General features: G+C 35.0%; 2 protein-coding genes across 2 annotated transcripts; both read left to right on the top strand.

The window, feature by feature from the left end:
- The first annotated feature begins 735 nt into the window (after nt 1–735).
- On the top strand, nt 736–2,037 carry LOC112091382 (basic salivary proline-rich protein 2-like). The gene has a single exon (XM_024164888.1). The coding sequence runs from the start codon at nt 836–838 to the stop codon at nt 1,886–1,888; it is 1,053 nt and encodes a 350-aa protein (XP_024020656.1). The 5' UTR covers nt 736–835; the 3' UTR covers nt 1,889–2,037.
- Nucleotides 2,038–14,602: 12,565 nt separating this feature from the next.
- LOC21392631 (protein MRG1) lies at nt 14,603–24,278 on the top strand. The gene is made up of 11 exons (XM_024164882.1): nt 14,603–14,837; nt 15,185–15,238; nt 15,542–15,555; nt 16,027–16,172; nt 18,489–18,524; nt 18,725–18,765; nt 19,129–19,230; nt 20,106–20,185; nt 20,745–20,914; nt 23,490–23,574; nt 23,839–24,278. The coding sequence occupies exons 1-11, from the start codon at nt 14,700–14,702 to the stop codon at nt 23,927–23,929; spliced, it is 957 nt and encodes a 318-aa protein (XP_024020650.1). The 5' UTR covers nt 14,603–14,699; the 3' UTR covers nt 23,930–24,278.
- The last annotated feature ends 3,011 nt before the right edge of the window (nt 24,279–27,289 follow it).

Here is a 27,289-nt window from a genome sequence, read left to right as displayed (position 1 = left end):
ACACGTGCGCATGGTCTTTGGTCACAGCCATCGTAAGGATGTGTTTGGAATTACTTTTGAAGCTCTTGTAAATATTTTACAAATTAAATGATGTAATTATAATATTTGGTAAAAATGTATAAAAATGTTTTGTATATAAATTAATACACTTTTTAAATTATTTTAAAAAAATTAAAATGAGTAATTTTTAAATTTGACTTTTACTTTTATTTTTGTTTCAAGTAAAAGTAATACTTCTATATCTATTAAAAGTACAGTAACCCTAAACTGACCCTTTAGACCGGCGCTTAGAGAGAATGAAATATCAATGCCCACAATTTTCCCCGACGGCGATAGACTAAAAGAATATTCAATATTGCCCTTTTTTCTTTCTTTCTTTTTTTTCCCTCTTTTTCAATCCAATATAACATATGTTAATATATTTTTCTCTCTACGTACCGTCTACATGGACTCGATTAATGAATCAAATTTCCTTCCGTTTTCTACTCTTGAGAACCATCCTAGTTGTTTCCTCAGCAGTCTCTCAGTACTCTCACGATTTGGGTTTGAATATGAAAATTAAGATTGGAAAATGTGGAATTCTTTCACGTTTTGTTTTGAAATGTAAGAATTCCTTGCATCCCAAACAAAAAAAAAATACAAAAATAAAAAAACCATACTCCCCATAGAGCTAGTCCCACCATTATAAATACTCCAGAATCTCTGCTTTGCTCAAATCATAAAAACCATACAAAATACACTTTGCTCTCAGCTAGGATCAAGAAATTTGAAGTTAACTTTATTTTCTGATCTGACTCTTCTTTGCTTTTCCCTCCCATTTTCTTGCTCTCCAAACATGTCTACACTCTTTACTTTCTTCTTCTTGCTTCCGTTGCTGTTCAACTTTATCGCAACAGAAGCTCGACCCTTTAACGCCAAGAAGTGGGAAAATGATGCTCGCAAAGGAATATTGATGGGTTTCTTTGATGGGTTATCTCTGGAATCCATTAAGCAATCCGGGCCAAGCCCAGGTGGTGGGGGACACAAATTTACTGATGGCCGGACCCTTGGAAGTATTAAAAACTCGGGTCCCAATCCCGGTCAGGGCAACAAATTTACTAATGCCCAGACCCTTGGAAGTATTAAGGACGGCCCAAGTCCTGGCACGGGACACGAATTTACTAATGCTAAGACACTTGGAGGTATCAAGGACGGCCCGAGCCCTGGCGAGGGACACAAATTTACTGATGCCAAGACCCTCGGAGGTATCAAGGACGGTTCAAGCCCCGGCGCAGGACATGAATTTACTAATGTCAACACCCTTAATGGAGGTATCAAGGACGGTCCAAGCCCCGGCACGGGACACAAATTTACTGATGCCAACACCCTTGGAGGTATCAAGGATGGCCCGAGCCCTGGCGAGGGACACAAATTTACTGATGCCAAGACCCTCGGAGGTATCAAGGACGGTCCAAGCCCCGGCGCAGGACACGAATTTACTAATGTCAACACCCTTGGAGGTATCAAAAACGGTCCAAGTCTCAGCACGGGACACAAATTTACTGATGTCAACACCCTTGGAGGTATCAAGGATGGCCCGAGCCCTGGTGGGGGACACAAATTTACTGATGCCAAGACCCTCGGAGGTATCAAGGACGGTCCAAGCCCCGGCACAGGACACAAATTTACTAATGCCAACACCCTTGGAGGTATCAAGAACGGTCCAAACCCTGGTGAGGGACATAAATTTACTAATGCCAAGATCCTTGGAGGAATCAAAAACTCAGGTCCGAGCTCTGGAGGACAAGGACACAAGTTTACCAACACTGATGCCCTTGGAGGGATCAAGGATTCGGGTCCGAGCTCCGGTGGTGGAGGACACAGTTACATTTCAGGAACTCATCATTGACGTTATTATTCCTTCCTAGTTCAATTCCTTTCAGTTTAGCAGTAGAACAAAGATAAAATTCTTTCATAGTTTCTCATTTTTTGGTTGGATAATTTATTATACGTGTATTCTACAGTTTAGAAGTACAATATTTGATACATATTCTTTAATATCTGTATATGGTCTCTTTGTTGGGGGTCCAATAATCCAATTTGTTTCCGTGTAACTAATGAACTTTTTGTTTGTCATGTGACGAGGCTTTAAATTGTCTTGTTCTCTACCAAGTGAATTAATAATACAGGATATATACCAAAGAAAAATATTAATTATATAGGACATGCGCATGTCACGGCTCCATGCACGAGAGTTGAAAACTCTTAAATTATAATGCGTTAATGGTTCAATATGAAGGAGTCATTCTTGTGGACTTGTTCACCCCTCGGTGATATCGGATTGTATTGAGTGGGTGATTCCCAAGGCTAACCACTGATCTGTGTTCTTTGCTGTCGGACCTTTTCAATTCAACGCGTTTTTCATCGATATTTTTTACACATAGATGAGCTTTTAATAATGCTGTTTTCACCCATAGTTATCCGTTAAATATAAAAATTTAATTATATATTACATAAGTTTTTAAGTTCTGTTATATATATTTTTTTCTCAACTATAATATTTAGTACAACTATTTAGCTAATATCACATAATTAAAATAATAATACTAACCGATAGATAAATATTAAAATAATTATTAAAATAGATAAATTTTTAATAATTAAATTTTTAATAATTACGTTTTCATGTATCCATCGTATATAGATTTGAGAATCCTTTTGATCTTGAAAGATATGTTACTTTTGGTATTCATAATAAAGAATGCCTACGCTATAGAAACTACTAGTGAGGTCCAACGCAACATTCTAAGAGAAAATGAATACCATATATGCTTTATAAATAAAGTTCATTTTTTATTAGTTGTAAAGTCGTTAAGGAAGAAAAGTAGTTTGCATCATGGCAACCACATTTGTTTCAAGTTTTTGCGTCTTTATTAAAGAAAATTATTAAACTTACTTTTAGAGTGTATAAGCTTAAATTTTTACCTCATACTTTCCGTTCATTTTATCGATTCGAGTTTAGAACTCAAGTTTTGCTACAGTCAAAAACTCTTAGAAACAGTCACATCTAACTTTTTTGCTATAGTAAAAAGTTCTCAAATAAAATCACATCTTAACTCGAATTAAAAACTTAAATCAACGAACTAAACGAGCTATCGATTAATATCTTTTTTACTAATATACATATTTGACTAAAAAAGAATTAATAATTCTAGACCTATATACTCTAAGGGTATTTGTCTTTTTTCTCCCTCTTTATTAATATTGCATATAAGATTCTGATTAATGTTCAAAGTAGACTTTCTGCCTTAAAGCAAAGTAAAACCAAAAACAGTTCTTTAGCTATTGAGACTCTCCTTGTTATTATTTTTAACTCTAGCTTATGATTTTATTTCTAAGTGCGTGTTGAATGCTAAGACATTTTATTTTTGGTGGAATGCTATTGCAACAAGAAATTACATAAATTATCAAAAAGAAAAAAAAAAGCACAAGAGAAATATGTTGTGTTTAGAATTGATCCCGTTTTTATTTTTCACATTTTTCAAGAAAAAAATGAAAATGTTTTCAAAACGGCGTTTGGCGCAATAAAAATAAAAACGGAAATAAAACGATTTTTTGGTTTAGTGTAAAATGAGAGAGAAATGTTTTTCATTTTTTATTTTCGTTTTCTCTTCTCTCGAGCAAAGAGAGAGAGAAAGAGAGACATTAATGGGTTTTTTTACACTGAAAATAATCTCTTGATAAAACTACCAAATGCATTTTTAAAAATGATTTATGTCTGAGATTAAAAATATTTTCATTTTCATTTACATACAAAAAATAAAATCATTTTAGAATGAGTTCCAAACGCGCCAATTATTTTTTTTTATTTTTATTTTTTCATTTCCTAACTAATTAGACCTCTATTACTTAGCTCGTATACTAGGAAAAAACGAGCCTGCTTAGCTACAAACACGTTCTGATTATTCTCAAGGCTGGCAGGACTCAAACGACTAATTGATAAGATAGAAATTTTAGTACTTCTGCTATGCTTCTTGTTTGAAAAGTTTTTTAACTCTACGTTGAAATTTATATCCATGCGTCACAAAGCTTGAAAATTTTTGGTTGCAGAAGCTAGCTAGCTTTGAAATGTCAGCTCATTCTGTTGGAAGCAATTTTTCCAATTTCCCAGTGCCTGGGCCTCTTTGTCAAGAAGTCCAGGCTTTCAGGTTCTCACTTTTCTTGATTCATATCATACTATTTCAGTCAATATTCATCCGATTACATTTCAACGACTTGAGGTAGGAGTGGGAGCACTTTTATAGCGTACGACACACGTTCTTTTAATTAATGTAGATATTCATACAACAGGTAAATAAAATTTAATCGAATGCTAAAAAACTTACCCTATTAGAAGAGTTAAAAAATGTACTCCACATTAAACAATTATTATTTTAAAATAGTTAAAAAATGTACTCCACATTTATAGGTGAATGTTCGAACCGTCCGGTCTGGATCGGTGACATAAATAAAATTTTAAATCGAGTCAGTCTGTTCTAAATAAAAGAGGGACAGCTCAACCTGACCTTAGACGCCGAAAGGCTTAACCGTCCCGACCGACCTGGATGGAATTTTGGTTGCAGAAGCTAGCTAGCTTTGAAATGTCAGCTCATTCTCTTTGTCAAGAAGTTCAGGTTCTCACTTTTCTTGATTCATATCATACTATTTCAGTCAATATTCATCCGATTACATTTCAACGACTTGAGGCATGAGTGGGAGCACTTTTATAGCGTACGACACACGTACTTTTAATTAATTTAGATATTCATACAACAGATAAATAAAATTTAATCCGAATGCTAAAAAACTTACCCTATTAGAAGAGTTAAAAAATGTACTCCACATTTATAGGTGAATGTTCGAACCGCCTAGTCTGGATCGGTGACCTAATTGAATTTTCAAATCGGGTCAGCCTATTCTAAATGGAAAGGCGCAGGCCGTCCCAACCTGGCTGGAATTTTATAATATTTTTTTAAATCTTTAAAAAGATCGTGTTTAGGCCGAATAAACTTTTTTTCTATATTTTGTTTTTTTTTATATTCTGTTATTAAAATTTTAATTACAATTCATATGTGTATCGCGTGTAACTAAACTAGTTATGCAATAAAGTGCATGATCATTTATTTATAATGAAAATACTTAAACATCTCATGTGTTTAATTAAAATACTATTTTTATCATTCTTATTATACAAATGCCAAAACTATCCTCGTGTTCTTTCAAAATACCTTGGGCATGTTCTTTTGTCCAAAAAATTTAAAAAAAGACAACTCAAGTTTCAACTTTATTTAAATTCACGTTCTTTTAAGTTTCAACTTTATTCAATTTTACTCAACTTTATTCAAGTTCTAACTTCAACTCAAGTTACAACTCAAATTTAACTCAAAAACTATACTCAAGTTATACTTCAAAAGAACAACCTCATTGGTTTCCCTTCGTATTTTGAAATGGATTAAAAATAACCCCTTATCCCATATTTGACCGGTCAAATTATTAAAAGTATCAAACTTATGTTTAATAATCTGTATTATTAAAAATACTTAAAACATCCGTTATATTTAATCAGAGTACCATTTTTTGCATCTCTTATATACAAAATGTCTAAAACATTCTCTTGTTACATTAAAATATCATATTTATCCCTCTTATTTTTGAAAAATGTCTAAATATAACCCTTTTACTCAATGTTTGGCCAGTCAAATTTTTAAAATACTAAAACTACCCTCAATAATTAATATTATTCATGAAAAAATAAGCAAAGTTCCCTTTGTGTTTAGCCAAAATACTATTTTTATCCATTTTATTATTCAAATACCTAAAATACAACTTCGTTTAATCTGTTGCTACTTATGAGAAGGAGGCTCTTGGCGCCACTAAGGGCAAGGAAGGATGATTTTTTTTTTTTTTTGAGGGTAAGGGAAGAATGAGATTTGATTATCTTAGATCAAGGAAACTCAAAAAGCTCTTTCATTGATTATCTTATTAATTTTTAAGTATTTTCGTACAACGATCGACGCATTGAATAATCAACGAGTTTGAATGGGTAGTTTAGGGATGATAGATTGTTTAGCGGTACTTACTCTATATGTAAGCCGATTAAATTTTTAAGAATACCGACATTATGCTTCCTAATTTATATTTAAAATCTGCTATATTTAAATAATTTTTTCACCAAACTAAACTCTGAAGAGTAATAAATCAAAAAGTAAAACAAATTTTTAATTATACTTCATAAATATTATTAAAAAATTTAACACCGCTTAGTGTACTCGTGCATGCATTTCACGTGCTTTCAAACTAATGTACGTGAAGTACCCAATAAAAACTTGAAACATGCACACAGGTGATAAAGAAAATTTGAAGAATGCAAAAAAAAAAAAAAAAATCGCTTTGAATTTATGCAATGAAACAAAACGCAGATTAAATCCAAATTAGAAAGACGTCTTTCAAAACATAGATTAAATCCAAATTAGAAAGACGTCGTTCAATAATAAATAAAGAGAAAATACATGATTTGTCGTGGTTTTGTGCAAGGCATATTCTTTATGTCATTCTAAATACTTATGTATCATTAGTACTGGAACTTTAAACGGGCCGCCCGCGACCGCCCGAAAATAGTAATTTTTTGCCCGATGCCCGACCTGCCCGAGCCCGAAAATGCCATTGAAGGGGCCGCAGGCTTATATTTGGCTGCCAGAGCCCGGCTGGGCAGCCCGAGCCCGTCCGAATAGCCCGAATTTTTTTTTAATATTTTTTAATTTTTATGATTATTAAGTTAGTTTGTGTTAAAATTATATAAAAATCAAAATCAACATTCAACAGACATTATTAACACAATTGAATAAATTAATCATGTATATTAATGATGTATATTAAATTCATAATTCATGATTGCCTCGTTAAAAACCTTACCAAGAAAAACCCAATTGGGATAAAAACTTGGCAAGAAAAAAAGAGTGCAATCATTTTGTGACGAATTACAAATTTTACAAACTTACAAAGTTATACAATTAAAATACAATGTCAAAAGTAAATACACATTTACAAATTACAAATTTACAATTTAATTTGAAGCTGAAGGATCGTCTTCAAAATTAAATGTTAATCGATTAAATTCATCGATCTATTCTTGGCTTGCCAGCGAAATTGTATCCTATAGACGTTGATCGGCCCGATCTCAATCCTTAATGCAAACCAAGGCTTCAACAATATCCCTTTGCAATGCATTCCGGCGTTCCTCAAGTATTCTTCCTGTCGTACTGAAGGCTTGTTTGGATGAAATAATGGAGACTGAGATCGAAAATATATCCATTACCAATTGAGTTAGGATTGGCCAAGTTAATGCCCGTGCCCTCTACCATTGAACTAAGTCAAATGATTCTGCCGTACCGTCGACTACTAAGCCTTCACTGAGGTACACCATAAGCTCGTTGAAGCTGCCGCCACCGCTGCCACTGCTACTGCCACTTGTTGACGAAGATTCACTCCCAGCTTCTATTTGAGTTGTCTTCTTCCTCTTCTTCAACCCGAAAACATTCAAGAATGAATGCGGGTTTTCATCTTGTTGTTGCGGTTCCTGTACTCTAGGAGGTACTCTTAACCTAATCTCATATTTGCTATAGATCGAATATATATTTTTCTTTATTATTGGATATTGGTTCGAACAATTGATGCCTAAAAATTCACCTAAGTTTTCTAAACCACTTTCTAAACCTTCTAATTTTAATCTAGGATAAAAAAAAGTACCTAAACCATACAACAAAGGCAACTAGACTAATATTTTATAAATTTCTTTTCCATAGAATGGATAGGAACTCCTAAGATTGGGTCATCCCTATATTCGCTAAATAAAATACTAATTCGTAAAAGTTCTCCTAAAGCTAAAGGTGATGTTAGGTAATATGTCCCACTAAGTTTTAGAGTCACTTCATGAAACCTACCTAAAAATTGATACAAAACTTCGGTAATTTACCAATCATATGCGTCTATATGTCCTACTACTACTTTTACACACATATAGTTTATTATAGCATCCTTACAGGGGATGCATTGTTAAAGCATTATGTAAGTTGAGTTCCATCTTATAAGCATATCTAACGCTAATGCTCTAGGAGGTATATTTAATGCTTGTAAGAACCTAAACCAATCTTCTTGTCTTTGGTTACTACCTTGAATCCATGCAAGACTATCTATAATTTTTTTAATGTGATATTTTTTTTAAACCGGATTTAACAATTAAATTAATTACGTGACATGCACAACGTTGGTGGAAAATAGTACCGTCACCGAATAAACTTAAATCATTTTCAAAGAACTCAATTGCTTTTGTATTGGCACTAGCATTATCTAATGTTATAGTCATTACTCTATCTCTTAATCTAAATTCATCAATTACATTTAAAATTGTATTATATATTAAATTCGCGCTATGTGATCTTAGAACACATTTAAAACCTAATATTCTCTTATCTAAATCAAATCCTTTGAAGTAATGTCCGGTTACAGCTAAATAATCTTTATTGGCAACGGCAGACCAAATATACGCCGTTAACGCAACACACCCGCTAGTCGAGTGTAAAAAGTTTATTAATGCTTCTTTTTCTTTTTTAAATAATTTTAATAAATCTTTCCTAAGAGTAGTTTTTAAAGTGAATTATGCATTAGGATTATATACAACCTTAATATATCGTTGTCAATTAGGATGCTCTACAAAACTAAGTGGTTGATTTAAAGCAGCTATCATTCGTGCAACTTCCATACGATCTACTTACGGATCATATTTTCACGTGGTTAGACCACCAGTTGCGCGATCAAAAGATAATTATGTTTGACGGAGTTCGGATCCGCCGGATTGGCTAAGCTTTTGAAGACACTTTTCGGAGTGTCTTCTCAAGTGTGTGGTACTGTGAATAGTGTTAGCTTGTAATTTAGATAAACAATATTTACACTGAGCTATATGTTTAGTGTCACCTTCATTGTCGATCTCCTCAATTATGTCGAAGTGATCCCAAACTGTCGAGGTGCGCTTGCATTTTGTCCTAAAAGTTGCAACACTTCCAGACACAGTCGCACTGGCACTCGCCGCTTCTCCACGCCCACCACCTGTAACACCCTGAAAAATTAAACGAGATTAATTAAGGAAATTGAGATTTATTAGTGTGATTAATCTGAATTAATTAATTGGTTATTAATTAATAAATATTTCTGACGTGTGAATTTAAATAATTCTAAGGTATTTAAATATTCTCAGCATTTATATTTTTACCCACAAGTGTGTATGATCACATTTCTGGACTGTCATTTTTAAATATTGGACACCTGTCCATTTTCATTTTCATTTTCTTTTTTCTTTCCTTTTCCTTTTCTTTTCCCTTCCTTTCCTTTTCCTTCCCGTGCACTCTCTCTCTATCTCACTCTCACTCTCAAACTCTCTCTTTTGTTTTTGCTTCAAAATCAACCGGATTTCGAACTAAAGAGGAATTTCAAAGAGTTTTCAACGTCAAGAGAAGGATTTGAGATAAGATCTCTGAAAAACCTCTCTTGAATCTCAAGTTTTTTAGATTTAAAACTTATTTTTAGTTCGAAATAGATTTTGATGGATTTTGACTAAAAATATGGTAGAAATTGGGGATCTCGGGTTCTTTAGACTTGATTTAGTACCTAGAACCCGGATTCAGGTGTTGTCCTTTGAGATATTTTGATTTTGGGACTGGATTTGTAGGTTTTCAAACTGATTTTGCAAGTTTCTCGCACTGGTGTTCTTCACCGGTCGACCTGTGCGGTCGACCGGATTGCATTGGCCCCACTGGTCGACCGGATTGTACACCACCAGTGACCGGTGGTGTTGCACTGCTCTGTCACCGGTCGGCTGGTATACATGGGGTTTGACCCTGTTTGGCCTAAAAATGCTGTTTTGACATCTGTTTTCAAGGATGACCCAAATTAGCTTCATTTGGGACCTAGAGTAGATGGATTAGCATATTTAATCCATATTTTGAGATTGAAAATCCTTGGAATGGTGATTTGAAACATGAAATTGATTAGGGCACACTAATAGGAAATCTTGGTATATAATTGAGATTGAATTACTTTATGAATGAGCATTGAATCCTAAAGTATTGTCTTGTATCAGTATTAGCTGAGGACTCGGATTGAGTGGCTTGAGGAAGCGGAAGCCAGACTAGTGCACCACTAGCCACAGGTTTGATATTTACGAGGTAGGATTTCTTCTCCTTTTTCCTTGTGAGCCTGATTTTAAAAAGAGTTTTGACCTTGTAAATGTTTTAAAGAAAGGGGCTTGTTTGCGAAAGAAAAATATTTAAAACCCATGGCTTGTGTAGTTCATGGTACCCATGGCTTGTTGTAGTACATGAGACCATGGCTTGTTGTAGTTCATGGGACTCATGGCTTGTTATAGTTCATGAGATTATAATGAATGATTTCATAAAGTTTAATAAATGATTTCTTAGGACAAGTGATCTTGCGAATTGGTAAATCGGCTGATGGTCAAAATAGGATATGGAGAGTGCATCCTTGGGGGTGATATGGCTTGTGCATGTGGTTGTGTAAGTAATTTATCATAGTATAAATTACTTGTTGATGCCTGGAATACGGATATATTTTCAGATATATTTCCTTTGAGAAAAAGGATGTGAGGTTCCGGCTGTTGTGTCGGGACTGAATGTCTTATTTTATTTACTTAGTCATTTATTTATTTACTCGCTTATTTATTTATTCATTTATCTATAAAGTTATTTTAAATTATATCTTACTGGGCCTTTCGTTCACGTTTTATTGTTATATATATATATATATATTAAACCCCTCTCAGGCGACTCTAGGACCGGTGCGGAGTAGTTGGATTATTTTCTACCATTCAATCAAGTGAGGATTGTGTTCATCCTCTTGGATATATGTAAGAATTTGTAAACTCTAATATTTGAATTTCTAGACTGTGGTTGATGTCTGTAATGTTTTATTTACATGTCATGTATGTACGATAATGAAGATCCTGTGGATAGATCCTGAGTTTAGTACAGTGTGAAAAGCTTGAGTTTTAGTCTCTCCCTTGCAATTTATTTTAATTAAGTGTGGGGCTCGTTGAGAATTTTCTTTATTATCATGCGTTTAACCCCCTAATCGAGTTGCACGTCACCGACCCCTACCCTGGGGCGTGACAGTTGCGACCACCACCTCTAGTACGTCCACCAGGGCTCGGATTAGTAGATTGATGCGTAACAATTCATTAGTGAAAAATTGCCCTTCTTCCACATTGTGTTGGGCATCAACGGGAATACCACTATAACCAAAAGGATCCATTATAAAAAAATAAGAGCGCTTTAAGAGAGAGAGCTTTAGGATAATGTGATAGTTTTTAGAAAAATTGTGATAGAGATTTGAGAGATTGAGTGAGATTGAGAGAAATTGAGAGAGATTGAGAGAAATTAAGAGGGATTGAGAGACTTTGAGTGAGAAAAATGTGTGGGGGATGGGGGGTATGTATAGAGAAATTTTTGGGTTAAAAAATTGAATTTTTTTTCAAAAAATTCCGGGTGCAACTGCTACTTTAGCGTTTCGGCGGGTCAGGTTCGGCTGGTTTGGGCAGCAACGGTAAAAAAACTAGTCATTGGACGGGTTTTCGGGCATTCGGGCAAAATTTGGGTTTTCAGGCTTATTTTCGGGTCGGGCGCCAACAGTCGAAATTTTGACCGTTTCTCGGGCAAATTGGGCTTAGCTAGAAAAATTCAAAAAAAACTCCGGCGGACGGCAGTTGATGGCGCCTACACGGTGGCGGGCTCCGGCGTGGTGACCAACTTCGGGCTGCCCGAGCCCGAGCCCGAATTTACAACTTTGGATGGGCCGGCATATAGGCCTGCCTGCCGGCCCAAAGTTCCAACACAAGGAATCATTATGACCTTCTATTTTCTTTTTCTTTTTTTATAAAAAAATAGGTAAGTTGTATTCCACTTTAAAGATGTATGCACACTAATACTAATCTCGGTCTTTTATGACACTTTAACTACAAGAAGTAATTGGTTCCATCAGTACAATCTAATGACGCGAAAGGTAACAAAACATATGTCTAGTTTCATAAACGGATAAACACATAGCCAAACTAATTATCGACCATTCAACTGGCTCTTTGAAATGAACCTCGACAATGGATGGAGAACTCCAATTGGTTAAGAGAAAAAGACCTACTGAGGCCATGCCAAACACCATAAAGAAATGACTCTTGCGGGAAAACCATACAAAAATGAACTACATAATGTCAAAGCAACGAAGATTCAGTCACGCTTATTGGACGAAAGCAGACTAAGCAAAAGAAAAAGATGAGATATAACCACAATCTAAACAAGTGCGAATACGACCAACACCAAAGGACCTCCTCCCTTAGACGAACCAGCCTCGTCCTTTGATCACCGACTTCAAACAGTTGCGATCTCAATCCATAAAGGCTGAGAATCGTAAACCATAAACCACTTTTACATATTCGATCATTCTATAGCTGCGGTCCCTTCCGCTAAAAACTGAACCTGTGCACCGCTCCCTCCCCTAGGCCAAAGATTTAACAGCTAGCCTAAGGCCGGTGCTAAACTTCGGTTTAATGGAAGAAAAGTAAAGGCAGCACAACAAGAACCTTGCAAAACCCTAGCAGAGAATACAGAGAATTTTGTATTCTTCTCATTATTTGAATGACCGTTGTTTATTCTTAAATGAGTTGACATAAATACTATTTTTTACATTCTAATTTCTGAGTGGTATTTTTTATTTTTTTTCTCGAATATATTAAAAAGGGCTATTTACACATACATCAAAATTTTAATAACAGAGTTTAAATATAGTAAAATTTTTAAGATATTACAAGAACAATAAAATTTTGATATCATTAAAATAATTATTATATCATTACATCATTATGATAATGACTATGCCATTTTTGTTATATTTATGATATTCTGATAATTTTGATAAATTTTAACTCAAATATAAAATTTTATCATGTAGTGTAATTATTACAATTTTATAAATTCAAAAAAAATATTTATTCACCCCCTAAATTTTTATTAAGGCACCCCAAAATATTTGAAATATAAATTTCTTCTATTTTTAATATGAAAGACTCACATAATTCCACAAACACTTTGTATACACCCCATACATCTCCACATCTCATTCTTTCTTAAAAAGATTTATAATTTCCTTTTTGTTTTTGATAAAAGATCTTTACATGTGAATGAATTTTCGTTTTTTTTTTCTTTTTCTTTTTTGGCTCATTTTCATTGCAATATGTTTCTTGGGAGTGAATTGGGGGGGGCTCATTGGTTTCCGGAGGAAGAAAGGCTTTCTTCCATTGAGGCCGTAGAGGAATTGTCTAAATCAGTTGCCATGGAAACAACACGAGATCAAGCCTCCTCTTGTTCATCTTGTCCTTCTCTCCCTCATTTTGCTCTATAGGTTTTTTTTTTTCTTTTTTTTCCTTTTTGGAAATAAAAAAGAAAAGGAGGAAATATCAACTGGCCATATTTGTTGTTTATTCAACTCTCAGAAGAATTGCAGAGGAGACAACTTTTTTCAACTTTGCGATTTATATAAAAATCAGAGAAAAAAAAACCACTGAAAAAAAGGAGGAAAAAACCTTGAGAAAACCTGATGCAACAGTCAAATTTCTAGAAAAATAAAAGACTTGAGAAACGAAAATGTTTTAAACGAGTATCTCTAGATTCTTCTTCTTTCTTCTTCTACTTCTTCTTTGGAATCACGTTGGCTTCGTTCATTTTACCGATTCGAGTTTTCAGTTCTAAGTTTCTACAGTAAAAAACTCTCAAAAAATATCACATCTAACTTTTTCTGCTACAGTGAAAAGCTCTCAGAAAATATCATATCTCAACTCAAATTAAAAACTCGAATCTGCGAAGTGAACGATGCCGTTTTTTCATTTATTTTTATTTCAATTTCAATGAAAAGATATGGGGTGTATATAATTGTGAAATTACGTGAGCTTTATATATTAAAAAGAAAATTAATTAAAGTTTTAAATATTTTGGGTGCCTTAATAAAAATAAATTTAGAAATAGTAGAAAATAGCCAATATAAAAAGCTTAAGGAAATATATAGGTCAACTTTTAATTGTAAAAGTTAATAGGCCATAACTTGTCAAGTTATGGTTCATAATCAGATAAGTTATGGACAAACTTGTCAAGTTATAGTTCATAGCTAAACAAGTTATGGACAAAAATCATGATTTATGGATAATAACTTGTCAAGTTATGGTTCATAACTAGACAAATTATGGACAAAAATAATAATTTAACCTATTTATTAACTTATATAAACTATTGACTTATTAATTTTAATTCATCTTAAGTCTTAACCTATTTCTCTCTTTTTCCCATCAAAATTTAGGTAAATCCAAAGTTGCGGCCCATCACCTAATTTTCTTTGGACGTGATTGCCCCTGACTTGGGGCGCCTCATTGCAGAACCCAATCCAAGGAAGGCCCAAAAAATCCCTGATCCAGATCCAGATTGGCTTGAAGTTTGAAACAGCAGCAGCGAAAACTTAAAAAAACCGAGTGCGCGCTCGCTCGCTGGCTGGCTGGCTGCAGACGGACATAAAAAAGAGAAGAAAAGAAAGAAACTGATTCTGAAACTAACAAGGGATCTTCTCCGTCTCGGAAAATGGGAAACTCCTCCAAGGAAGACTCCGGCGGCGACGGCACCTCCTCCGGCGGCGACTCTCCTCCGTCCAGTTCCAGCCTCTTCTCCGAGGGGGAGAAGGTCCTCGCCTACCATGGCCCTCGCATCTACGAAGCCAAGGCACCTTTCTCTTTCCCCTTCCTTTTTCCTTTATCTCAGTTTTCCGTTCTTCCTTTTCCATGTTTTTGTGGAAATTCGCTCTTTCAGTACATTTTTTCCCCTTCTTGAGGCTGATTGGGAGTATTTGATTATCTCGTTGTTTTTTACTTTAGGTCTTGTGCTTAGGGTTTTTTGAATTCGAGAAATGGTGCTTGTTTGGTAGCCTAGAAAACTCTGAAAAGAGGAAAATTTAGAATTGCTATACATCAAGCAAGGAATCGGGGTTTTTTCTTTCAAGAATTGCCTTTTGTATCCCTTTTCATGTTTACGACTGAGGAAAAATTTGAGCTTTCGTGACTCTGTTTTAGGTTCAAAGGGCTGAGTTGAGGAAAAAAGAATGGAAATACTTCGTTCACTACCTTGTAAGTTCATAGCTTTCATCTACCCTTTGTTTTGTTATCGTTTTTCATATATGTTACCAACTGCATTTTGTCCTTTCAGTCTAATTTTTTTCCCATTAAAATCCCCCTTTTTTGTTGGTGCTGTTAACGCGGTAATATGTTGGCCTAAGAAAATGCTTTGTGATAACTGATGCATCCTTTTTTTTTTTTTTTTTTTTTTTTTCCCCCTTTTTTGTTGGTGCTGTTAACGCGGTAATATGTTGGCCTAAGAAAATGCTTTTTGATAACTGATGCATCCTTTTTTTTTTTTTTTTTTTTTTGCAGGGTTGGAATAAAAAGTGAGTATGCCATCTATTCATCTTTATTCTTTTTTGAAGGTCAGACTCAAAGGTGGTTGGGTTCAAAATAAAAATGTTTAACCATATTTTCTCTCTTCAAATTATTGTGTTTTGATGTAGTACCCTTGAGCTTTTAGTTCAATGTAGAGCTTCGTAAAATAGCAATTTATTTTTTGCTCAAGAACACATAAGTTAGTAATTTACATAGAATAGGCCGATAGCTGGCGTTTTTACTCTCAGGTTTGGCAGATTGGGTGAACAGAAATGGAGATTTCTTGCAGAAGAATCACCATATTAAATAGAAAAACAATATATTATCCAACTTCTTGTGGAGTAATCCACTTTATGCTATCTAGGGAGTACGTAAGCTTGTATAGCTTCAATAGAAATGTTTCCTTTGATTTAATAATTATACCCTTTCCGAAAGGGGATACAGAAATCATTACTCTGGCTTGGACATCTTGCCAACAGTTGGGACGAATGGGTTGGAGTCGATCGACTGATGAAATATACAGAAGAGAACGTGTTAAAGCAGCAGACCCTTGACAAAAAGCAGGGTGTGGACAAGAATTCAAAATCAGGCCGTTCGGCTCAAACCAAACCTAAAAGCTCTGCTGGTAAAATTTGTTCCTTTTTATTTGGCTATGTTGTCTTAAATCTAGATATTGTTCCACGGTTTGTTTTCTTCGTTTTTGTACTCTTGTTATTTCTATTCTAGTGTCCCCTGAAAATGATCTTTTGTGGCTTGTTTGCCAAGGTTAAGGAGTTATTAGCTTAGGGGTATTTTTTTTTTATATCAGTACGTTGTTCTGAGGGGATGGGTGGCCTTCCTATTGCCCATCAAGGTTTATGACTTTGGCCATGATTTTATACTTATAGACTCTGACGAGGAGGGTCAGAGTAATCCAACAAATTAATGAAGGGAATTGAAAGCATTAATTTATGTAAACCAGGTCATAACTAATAGGGATTTTATCCCTGCCCATTCAGACTTCAAAGTCCTTCTAGGGTTTCAATTTATCTCATTTCCTTATTTTTCTTTTTAAACTTAAAGTGGCCCAGCAAACTAGTAGCGATTTAAAATGGGCTTGAAAAGCCAGCTAGATTTCCAATATTATTGATGATTCTTAAGAGTCTACTGAATGCCAATAGAAAAAGATGGCTAGGTGTCATTTTAGGGTTAAAGCGTAACCTATGTAATCATGTTAGATGGCTTGCATGCAAGGGATCTAAGGGACAAACATGTTTAGGGACACGTGGTGCTAGATGGCTTACATGCAAAGGAGCTTGGTGTCAAGGATACCAAGTTACTCACATGCATAAGGACAAGTGTCAACATATGGTAACACTTCAAATTCCTGGACCAACTTGCTTAGACAACTCGGAGTCTACACAAAAGCTTATTAGCATTAAAACAACTATATTTAGCATAAAGCTTAGTAAGCAAACTACAATACTTAAAAGCTCTGTCCACTTTCAAATACTTTTCTAGGGACCACTAGTATGATGCTAATCTCACAAATTATTAGAAGCCTAACTTGACGACCCAGTCTCTTAGACTTTCTTTTCCTCAAGGATTTGACTATTATTTCTCTAACTGGGTGGGTTCATATTTAACGAGAGAGCTCACATCATACTCATATAAAATAATAGTTTGGTAAACTCATGAAAGCATGTAGAGTACGGATGTTAACAAACATCACATAAACTTTGGAGACCCGCTCATAAATAAAATAAACACGTACTATTGTTCTTATGATGCAGTGAAAGGGATTACTTACCTACTTTGTTGAACTAAGAAGATGGGGAAATTTATGAATTATTAAAGGTTCATAATAAACTCTTGGTTTTTAAGACTATGAAAAGATTGAGTTTTCACTTTGGTTAAGCAATGGTCACTTAGGTTGGTTTTTAATCATATGTTGGCTCTTATTTTTATCATTTGGCATCCTTGACACCAAGTTTCCTCGCATATGTGCCATCTAGCACTATGTGTCTCTTAGTATGCTTGTCGTTTAGATTCCTTTGCATGCAAACCATTTAGCATGGTTGCATAGGTTAGTCTTTAAATCTGTGATGGCACCTAGCCATTTTAGTCTGTTGCCATGTATTAGCTTCTTATGAGTCATCACTAATCTTTGTCATCTTGCTTTTTGAATGGCCACCTCAGGACTTCTTTTTTATCCAATAATCATGACAAGATAAGTCATCATTTTATTTTATAAAAATCCCGTAAACTTTTAAAATATCTTCTGTGCTTCAAAAATATCTAGGACGTCTTAGAATATCAAAGGCTTAACTGAAATGGGCCAAAATGCCCAAAAAGCCTCGAAATGGTCTAACCTAGCTTAGTTGCCCTTGTGTGGCCCACTACATGTGCCAGGTGTGGTGGCCGGTTGCACGGCACACTGAGCACACTGGGTTTGTAGTAGTCTAGCGCTTGGCTTGTGAATGTCAAGGGCCTGTTGGTGCCTACTTAGTGCCATACAATTGTTGAGTCAACCAAAGTTGCTCATGCAACAACCCTAAATGGCTTTCCAATGTTTTTCTACTAAATTCCTTAAAATATTCTTTTCAGCTATAGTCATCTCATATAGTCATATATCAATATCATAGAATGGGCTCAAAATTCCATAAAACGTATTTCCAGTCCTTTTTTTCCCCCGTGAATTATGAAATTCTAGCTTATCCGAATATTGAACCCTTAAGCTAGAAGCTCCAAATATACTGAATGATATGTCTCTGTTAAAGAACATGAATGACAAGCATATATATATATATATATATATATATTTCAAAATGTAAGTGTATGAGGTGGTAAAGTTTTTTCATACAAAGCATGAACATTCAAAGTGCTCTAACTTTATACTTAAACTGTCCTTCTGTCATTCCTATCTTTACTAGTTATTATATTTATATCTTGCATTTTGTAGATGCCAAAGTTGAGAAAGAGGATGTCAAGACCAATGGTACTGATTATCTTAAAACATTCTTCTCCTTATTTTCTTCAAAGCTTTTTCTCCCTTGTCTTTGTTTCGTTGAGTAGCTATTTTTTTTTTTTTTTTAAAATCATCAAGATGCAAGTAATATTTACAGTACTTGTTTTTGCAAGAACGTATTTATCGTGGCAGAAGACTTCCATTTCTTAATTTATAGTTTTTCATTGCAGTGGGAAAGGGGAAGAAACGTAAGAGTGACTCAGGTGCTGAGGTCTGGTTTGTATTATGATTCTGATTATATCTTTTTAACCAAATCATTAATTTGCCGTATACATAGGTTTTTATTCTCTCCACTGGTGACCCATTAGTATGGTAGGAGAATAAAAACAATGATGGAGAACACAAAGGTTTAATTATCCAACCTGGAGGTTGATCTTTTTAGTGTATATACATATACATATTTGTGTGTGTGTGTGTGGACAAAGCTTTCGTCGTAAGTTATAACCATAGACAATTAACCAGATGCGTAACCCAGGAACTTAAACTATTCTTTTAGCTCTTAGCCTCTTACAAATTGCACTGATCAGGCTTTCTTTTGATAAACTTGTACTAAGTGCGGTTCCATGATTTTCAGAAGGACAACATATCCTTGGAAAAGCTTGTCAAGATTCAAATACCAGCAACACTTAAGAAGCAGCTTGTTGATGATTATGAATATGTTAATCAGCAGGATAAGGTATGTATCAAGTTTCAGAATGTCTTGCCTCTTATTGATGTTTCATTAAATCATTGGTAGTTTGGAAATTATTTTACTTTCAAGAGTAATCATTGATAGGGCTATTATTCTTCCTGAAAATCTGTGAATTTCCATTTTTCAAAAAAAAAAAAAAAAAAAGGAAGATGTTAGTTTACCAATCCATCCCAAAAGCTTAACCTATTAGGAGGTGGGCCAACAATAATTTTATACTTTAATACTCCCCCTCACGTGCGGGCTGGACAATGGGCAATCGTGTGGGTAAATTAATTGGAAAGCCCAACACGTGAATATTTAAGCCCGAGATATATTAAAGACCCAACACATGATGACAATTTTAAATGGGGATAAAGAGTGCAATTACAGAGGTTTGAACTCAGGACCTTCTGCTCTGATACCATGTTAGTTTACCAATCCATCCCAAAAGCTTAAACTATTAGGAGGTGGGCCAACAATAGTTTTATACTTTAACAGAAGATAACACTAGGACCATCTTTAGTCAATTTATTTCTACAATCATATTTAATCTTTTGTGCTTTCTTGACCTATACTTCTTTAGATCATTTTGTCAAAGAGTCAAAAGAGCGTCCATACACTTCATAAAAAATCTTATGATGAACCTCATGAATGTCCGCATGTCCTAATTCTGTTGATTATGTAAAAACTGAAATTGCATTAGTTACTTCTACTTGAATCATAATTAATTTTAGTTTTATTGTGTGCGATGAATCTATTTTTTTTAATGATTCGAATCATTTTTCTTGTCAAAATTTTTGCACAGTTACTTCTCGATGAATGTATCATGCACATATAATTCATTTTGCTGTCACATCCATTTATGCATTTAACTGTTGTAGCTGGTCAAGCTTCCTCGTTCACCAACCGTTGATGACATTATAACAAAGTACCTTGATTATCGTTCGAAGAAGGATAGTGTGTAAGTATAACTCAAGTCCTGTTATGGTTTGTCTGAGTGTAGTTTCTATAGTTATATTCATATGCTTGCCTTTGTTTTTGGTTTTTTGTTTTTTGTTTTTTTTTTTGTTTTGTTTTTTTGTTTTGTGTCAAGTAATTTAGTTGTTACTTTTGTTCTTTTACTTTTCACTCGGATATTGATTTAAATACGACTTCCCAATTTTATAATGTGCAGTAAGATTTTTCTTTTTGTTGTTGTTGTTGTGTTAAACTACTAATTGGAGTCACTACTCCCCAATTTTATAATATGCAGTAAGATTTTTCTCCTTTTTGTGTTAAACTACTAATTAGAGTCATTTTATTAGTAATTCATGTCCACCCAATCAAAAGTAGTCCATCTAATTTTTCATACTTTCAAAAATATATATTTAAAACTTTTTTGGTTAGAACTCCACTCCCTCAATTTCATGTTTTTACGTTGCATTTTTTAACATGTATAAATGTTACTCAACATTTTTACAGTTGAATTTTTGCCATTTTGGGGTCCACCAGTCTATTCTGATGATTTTTCTTGGATGCAGGATAACTGATTCAGTATCAGAAATATTGAAAGGAATACGATGTTACTTTGATAAAGCTTTGCCAATGATGCTCTTATATAAGAAGGAACGCAAACAATTTCATGAAGTTGTCTCAGATGATGTCTCTCCATCAACCATATATGGTGCCGAACATTTACTACGACTCTTTGGTATGCTCCCTTTAACTGTGGATGCGCATTTATTTGTACAGGGTTATGATAAGAACCGAACTTGAATTGAGGAATTGAACAGAAAAGTAAAATTATATTGATGAAGTAATTGAAAGAGATTACAAGTAGATTGGTAGACGTTCGAGAGGTTTGCTAGCTCTCCCAAGGGTTTTCCCACTCCGATCCATCCTCCCGTTCAGTCTCTTTCAATTCCTTATATACTAAGTAGCTTAACAAACATAACAAACCAACCCTAATAACAGACCAGTAACCACTTATTATATTGATTACTAATTACTAACATAATCCTATCATCACTCCCCTCCCCAAGACACCTTGTCCTCAAGGTGTGGTCAAGTGACTGTAGTGGAATGACGCCATCTCCTTCCCATGTCGTCAAGCCCACCTTTCAGAATGTTGAAGGGCATCGCAATCCTTGAAGAGCTAACTTCAACGGTGACAAACCAAGGCGGAAAAGGTGCCACATAAGTGTAATTGAGAGCCCATTGGAGCCATTGTTTAGTCCAAGAAACATAGAAATTTTGGTTTTTGGAGTTACAAACTCAGAAATATCAGATCTCCCATTTGCAGAGTGTCCAAGTCCTACTCCAATGAAGTCAAGTTCTCCATCCCCAGCCCCAGGAGTGCTGGAATTCCCAGACCCAGTCCAATTTGGGCCAAAATTTGAGGACCCATTACATATCTTGTTGAAATTGGTCCCACTTTTGCTGAAATTTGTAGGCCCAACCCCTATTGTGCCAGAAGTAGGCCCAATAATGTTGGAATTACGCAGCCCAGACCCAATCATGCAAGAATCGGACCTGCCCACACCGGAAACGCGTGACCCAACCCTCATTTGGCTGGAATTTCGAAACTCAGCCCCACCGACCCTAGGTTTTGAGCCAAACTTCCATGTCCTAGCCATAATATCACCGGAATAAAGTGGGTCACTACTATACCGGCTGGAAACAGCCTCAACATCGCCGGAATCATGTGTCCCAGTCCAAACTGCAGCCAAATTGCCAAGCCCAGCCTCAGCCGTGCCGGAAATTGTGAGCCCAGCCCCAAACGTCGCCGCGCGAGACCGCCGCTCCCCCTCCGACCATAGCTCACAATCAAATCGCCCCTTCCGCCGTGGGTCTTCGAGATCTGGGGCGATTTCGCCCAGACCAGCTCGCCTTACCTCATCGCGAGCTCTGGAACCACGTAAGCCGGTCCAAATTCGGTTGGGATCCCACTCAATTTTGGAGGAATCACCTGACCCGGTCCAAATCTGGCTGGAATCGGGCCCCTCCGTGTTGCAATCGCGCGTATCGGTCCAAGTCCCACCGGGATCTCCGAATCTAGCCTCAATCGCGCTGGGTTTCGCGCAAACATTTCCCGACCTAGCCCCATTCTTGCCAGCTTGTTGACCCCCAACCATGATCGTATTGGCATTCTCAATTTTCACCACCAAATTGCCGCCGATTGTCTCAGATCTGAACGATTTCGCACCAGATTGCGAAAAATTGATCGAATCGTTGTCGTTCTCCCGCGATTCCAGAACTAGTTGCGTTGGCCTACCGCCAGAAACGTGAAGATTTGAAATCATTACGTTTCATGGCCAAACCTTCTCATTCTTCTCAAAGAGCAATCTCTCATGCGTTGCTATGAAACGAAGTTGCATATTGATCTAAAAAGCACTTCTGTCCTCCCATTGAAACCACTCGAGTGCCTCACCTTCCGTGAATTCCTCTGCAAACCAGACATTTTCACGTTCTGAAAATCGATTATTCAGATGATATTCTTCTACTTTTACGATCCAAGAATCCGGATCTTTTTCTGAGAACATCGGCATTTCTAATCGCTGCCAACGTCCACACGTTCTAGCCTTTTTTTTTTTTTGCCCAAGAAAGTACGCTTTGATACCCAATTTGATAAGAACCGAACTTGAATTGAGGAATTGAACAAAAAAGCAAAATTATATTGATGAAGTAATTGAAAGAGATTACAGGATAGATTGGTAGAAGTTCGAGAGGTCTACTAGCTCTCCCAAGGGTTTTCCCAGTTTACTCTGATCCATCCTCCCTAATAACAAACCAACCCTAGTAACAGACCACTAACCGCTTATTACATTGATTACTAATTACTAACATAATCTTATCAGGTTAGGATATATTTTTCTCTGGTGACCCCTTGATACTGCTTCTCTAGTGACCCCTTGATACTGCTTTTACCGCAAACTCTTCTTTCTAGGAATTTCCTTAATGCTCCCGGCCACATGATTTGGGTACTCTTCCTAATAGGAATTTCCTTTCTAAGGATCCACTCTAGTCAGGTTATCATATAGTTTCTGGATCCACGGCCTGCGCCTCATTATATTCTCTTGTTTTTCTGAGTCTTCCACCCCCCCTTTTTTTTTCTTTTTCACTGTGATGACGGTCACACTCTAGCAAACTCGGAGACCTCACAGTACTCATCATACAAGAGAACTGAGATGATTTATGTTAGAATTATGTGAAGTGAAATGTGTTTGGATGTATAATTTGCATGTTTTGGAATGTTTCTCTGCATGACATATTTTATGGTGCTGCAGTTAAATTGCCAGAGTTATTGGCGTACGTAAATATTGAAGAGGAAACGCTAACCCGCTTACAGCAGAAACTACTTGATTTTCTCAAGTACGTGCTCGTCGGAATTACATATCTGATATCTGATTGAATTTCGTTAAGATTGAAATAAGCAAAGATCATGAACGTCTTGTCACTGTAAGATTTAGTCACTGACAAGATCTGTTTCTGAACTGAAAGAATGAATTGTTGATATCGTTTTTCTAATATCTTCAGAAGGCTTTATTGGGTGGTGATCTGCTACTAGGTTTATGTTAATCTACTTTTGAATCAAAATAACTTTTATGTAAACTGATACCGGGTGCTTTCATGCAGGTTTTTGCAGAAAAATCAGAGTACATTCTTCCTTTCCGCATATGAAAACGCCAAAGGTGTTGAAGGAAAGGGCAAGGGGAAAGACGACTAAGCTACGCGAACTGCTTTAGCTTGCCATCTGTTGTATGCCGTCTTCGGACCCAAAATTGAGGAAGATAGGCGATCCAGTTGTTGTATCAGTAGCATTGGTTCATTCTTTTTGCTCCTTTTGTTTCCAACTCTGATCATTGAGGACACATCAGTTGTACAATGTTGAGAGCATAGTATTTGAATAGCCTTGTAGTATTGAATAGCCCATTGTTATGTGCTGTAACCTCTCGTAAATGGGACTTGCTAGCTATATTGATGACTCGCCTCTGTAAGAAATGAATACTCTAGTGGGGATTTAAATCATGAAACTTTACACGAACTTATGATATGTACCATCTATTTGTCTTGAAGACTGTCACAAAGAAAGACGTACTTGCATGTATGCACGTGCACAGGCTTGATTATTGCTGTTTGTCGGTCGGTCGGTCGGTGGGAGAGCAACGTTTTGTGGACTGTGGATTGTTGGCGTTCACATAACCAGAAAATAACTCCACAACAAACAATTGACGAGATTGTTTGGTTTGGGTTTTCAAGTACAGAGGAAGGGAAGGAACGGCAAGCCGTTGGGTTCTTGGGTTGTTCACATTTAGTTGGTTGGTCCATAATTTCAATGCTTGGAAAATGGTGTTTCAAGACATCTACTTGGTTGATTAGCCGGGGGGAAAAAAAAAAGTAAAAAAGTCTTCTACTAGTAATCCGTAAAAAAAGAGAATAAATTATAAAGTCCAACTTTTTTTTTTTTTTTTTGTGCTGATCTATAAAGTCCAACTATTTACTCATACCATTTTATATCTGCAAATTATACTTAAATGCTTCATATACATAGTATTACTCTGATTCACCTGAAATTTGACAGCGTTCCCCTAAAAAAAAAAAAAAAAAAAAAAAAAAAAAAAGGTGTTTTTGGGAGCTTTTTGGGGTGGGATGGTAAAGTATAACTTACCATATGCATATAGTACACTTGATCAAAATCACATCAAAACGGAAAATTATACAAACTTAACTGAGCATGATATAGATTTAACAACCAAAATATGATCCTACTGATAGAGTATTTTTCCATAACTTACGATAAGAATCTCGTTTTTTGTTTTTTTGTTTTTGGTTGCAAAACAAGTTATTAGCAATGACCTAGCTGTACTTTTTTTCTTTTTGGGGCAAAACTGATCAAGAGGTACCTATGGTAGCATCTTCATTTCAAGTTAAACATGATTTTTTATTGGAGGATCTTTTTTTTTTTTTTTCGGGTATGAAAAAAGTACCTTATTGGTAGAAAATAGTTTTTTTAAGGAGTAGGATATAATTTTTAACCATCAAATTTTGGTCAAGTTTCGTCAAATTGTCTTTTTTTTTTTTTTGTCTAATAAGATTCTGATATGACTTAATCATTAAATGCCCGTTTAGTGATTCGAGTTTTTAATTCAAATTGAGACGTGATTTTATGTAGAGTTTTTTTACTGTAACAAAAAAGTTATATGTGACTATTTCTGAGAGCTTTTTACTGTAACAAAACTCAAATCGGTAAAATGAACGGGGATCTAAACACTGTATTTTATCATAATTTTTTTCTCTCAGCCTGCGATTAAATTCTCCTTTTCTTATTTATTTAAGATTGTTTTTTCTGGGAAATCCTGACTTTTCAACATAAGTATGAGCTACATTAATATATATATATATATGTATATATATATATATATTTTTTAAATTGTGTCGTAGGTAAGAAAAAAACTCTACCAGTGAAGCACAATTGATCTGAACAATCAAATAACGTCATAATAATATTATAATATTCAAGTTTGTAAGTATATGATAATTAACGAAACTTGATTAAAATATAATGATTAATTAAAACTATGTCCAACGATAGAGTATTTTTATTATAGGCTACCACAAATTTCTCCAACATTTTTATGAGCTCTTTTTAAAGTACAAGTCTAAATCTCTTATCAATGTATTTCTATCATTTAAATCTCTTATCAATGTATTTCTATCATTTAACATCCAACTACTTTAAAAGCCACATCATATTATTAAATTTGATTTGAAAATAGTTGTTATTTACTAAACACCATTGTTTTTTCCAACATTTCTACATTCATATGGTTTTTCATGTACTAGATGTAGATGGACAAAAAATCTGATAGAAGTAATTGATATGAGCTGACAATGGTTTTCTTTTATTTTTGTAGGGAATAAAGCCTACAACAACCATTATGTTCCATTAAGTTTTAAAGTAACTTTACGAAACCTACTTAAAAATTAATATAAAATTTCAATAATTTGTTAATTATATTAGTCTATATGTCATACTCCTAATTTTGCATTGATATAGTTTATTATAGCATCTTTATAGGGGAGGCATTATTGAAGCATTATATAAGTTGAGTTCTATCTTACAGACATATCTAGGGCTAATGCTCTAAGAGTTAGATTTACTGCTTGTAAGAACCTAATCCAATCTTGTTCTTTTTGGTTACTACCTTGAATCTATGCAATACTATCTTTAATTCTTTTAATGTGAGTAACCATTGATTTTAAACCAGATTTTACTATTAAATCAATTACATAACATGCACAACGTTGGTGAAATATAATACCATCACTGAATAAACTTAAATAATTTTTAAAATATTCAATTGCTTTAGTATTTGCAATAGCATTATCTAATGCTATAGCAACCACTTTATCCCTTAATCTATATTCATAAATGACATTTAAAATTATATTATATATTAGATCGGCGCTATGTGATCCTAGAACACATTTAAAACCTAATATTCTCTTATCTAAATTGAAACCTTTGAAATAATGTCCGGTTACAGATAAATAATCTTTTTTGGTAATGGCAGACCAAATATCTACCGTTAACGCTACGCAACCGCTAGTAGAGTGCAAAAGCTTGATTAATGCTTGTTGTTCTTGTTTAAATAATTTTAACAAATCTTTCTTAAGAGTAATTTTTGAAAAAAAAAAAAAACCTGTGTATTAGGATTGTGTACAATTTTAATATAATGGTGCCAATTAGGATGCTCGACAAAACTAAGTGGCTGATCTAATGTTGATATCAATCGTACAAGTTTCATACGATCTACTTGCAAATTGTATTTCCAAGTGGTTAGACCACCGGTTGCGCGATCAAATGATAATTGTGTTTGGTAGAGTTCGGAGCCGCCGGTTTGGCCACGCTTTTGAAGACACTTTTCAGAGTGTGTTCTCAAGTGTGTTGTGCCAAGAATAGTGTCACCTTATAAATTAGAATAGTAATATTTACATTGAGCTATTTGTTTAGTGTTACCGTCCTTGTCGACCTCCTCAAATATGTCGAAGTGCTTCCAAACTGTGGAAGTACGCTTGCATTTCC

This window comes from Morus notabilis, unplaced genomic scaffold (genome assembly GCF_000414095.1).
Source record: "Morus notabilis unplaced genomic scaffold, ASM41409v2 Scaffold939, whole genome shotgun sequence".
NCBI lineage: Eukaryota > Viridiplantae > Streptophyta > Magnoliopsida > Rosales > Moraceae > Morus > Morus notabilis.
The sequence above is the reverse complement of the archived record's forward strand: the minus strand, read 5'-3'. Positions and strand labels throughout refer to the sequence as shown.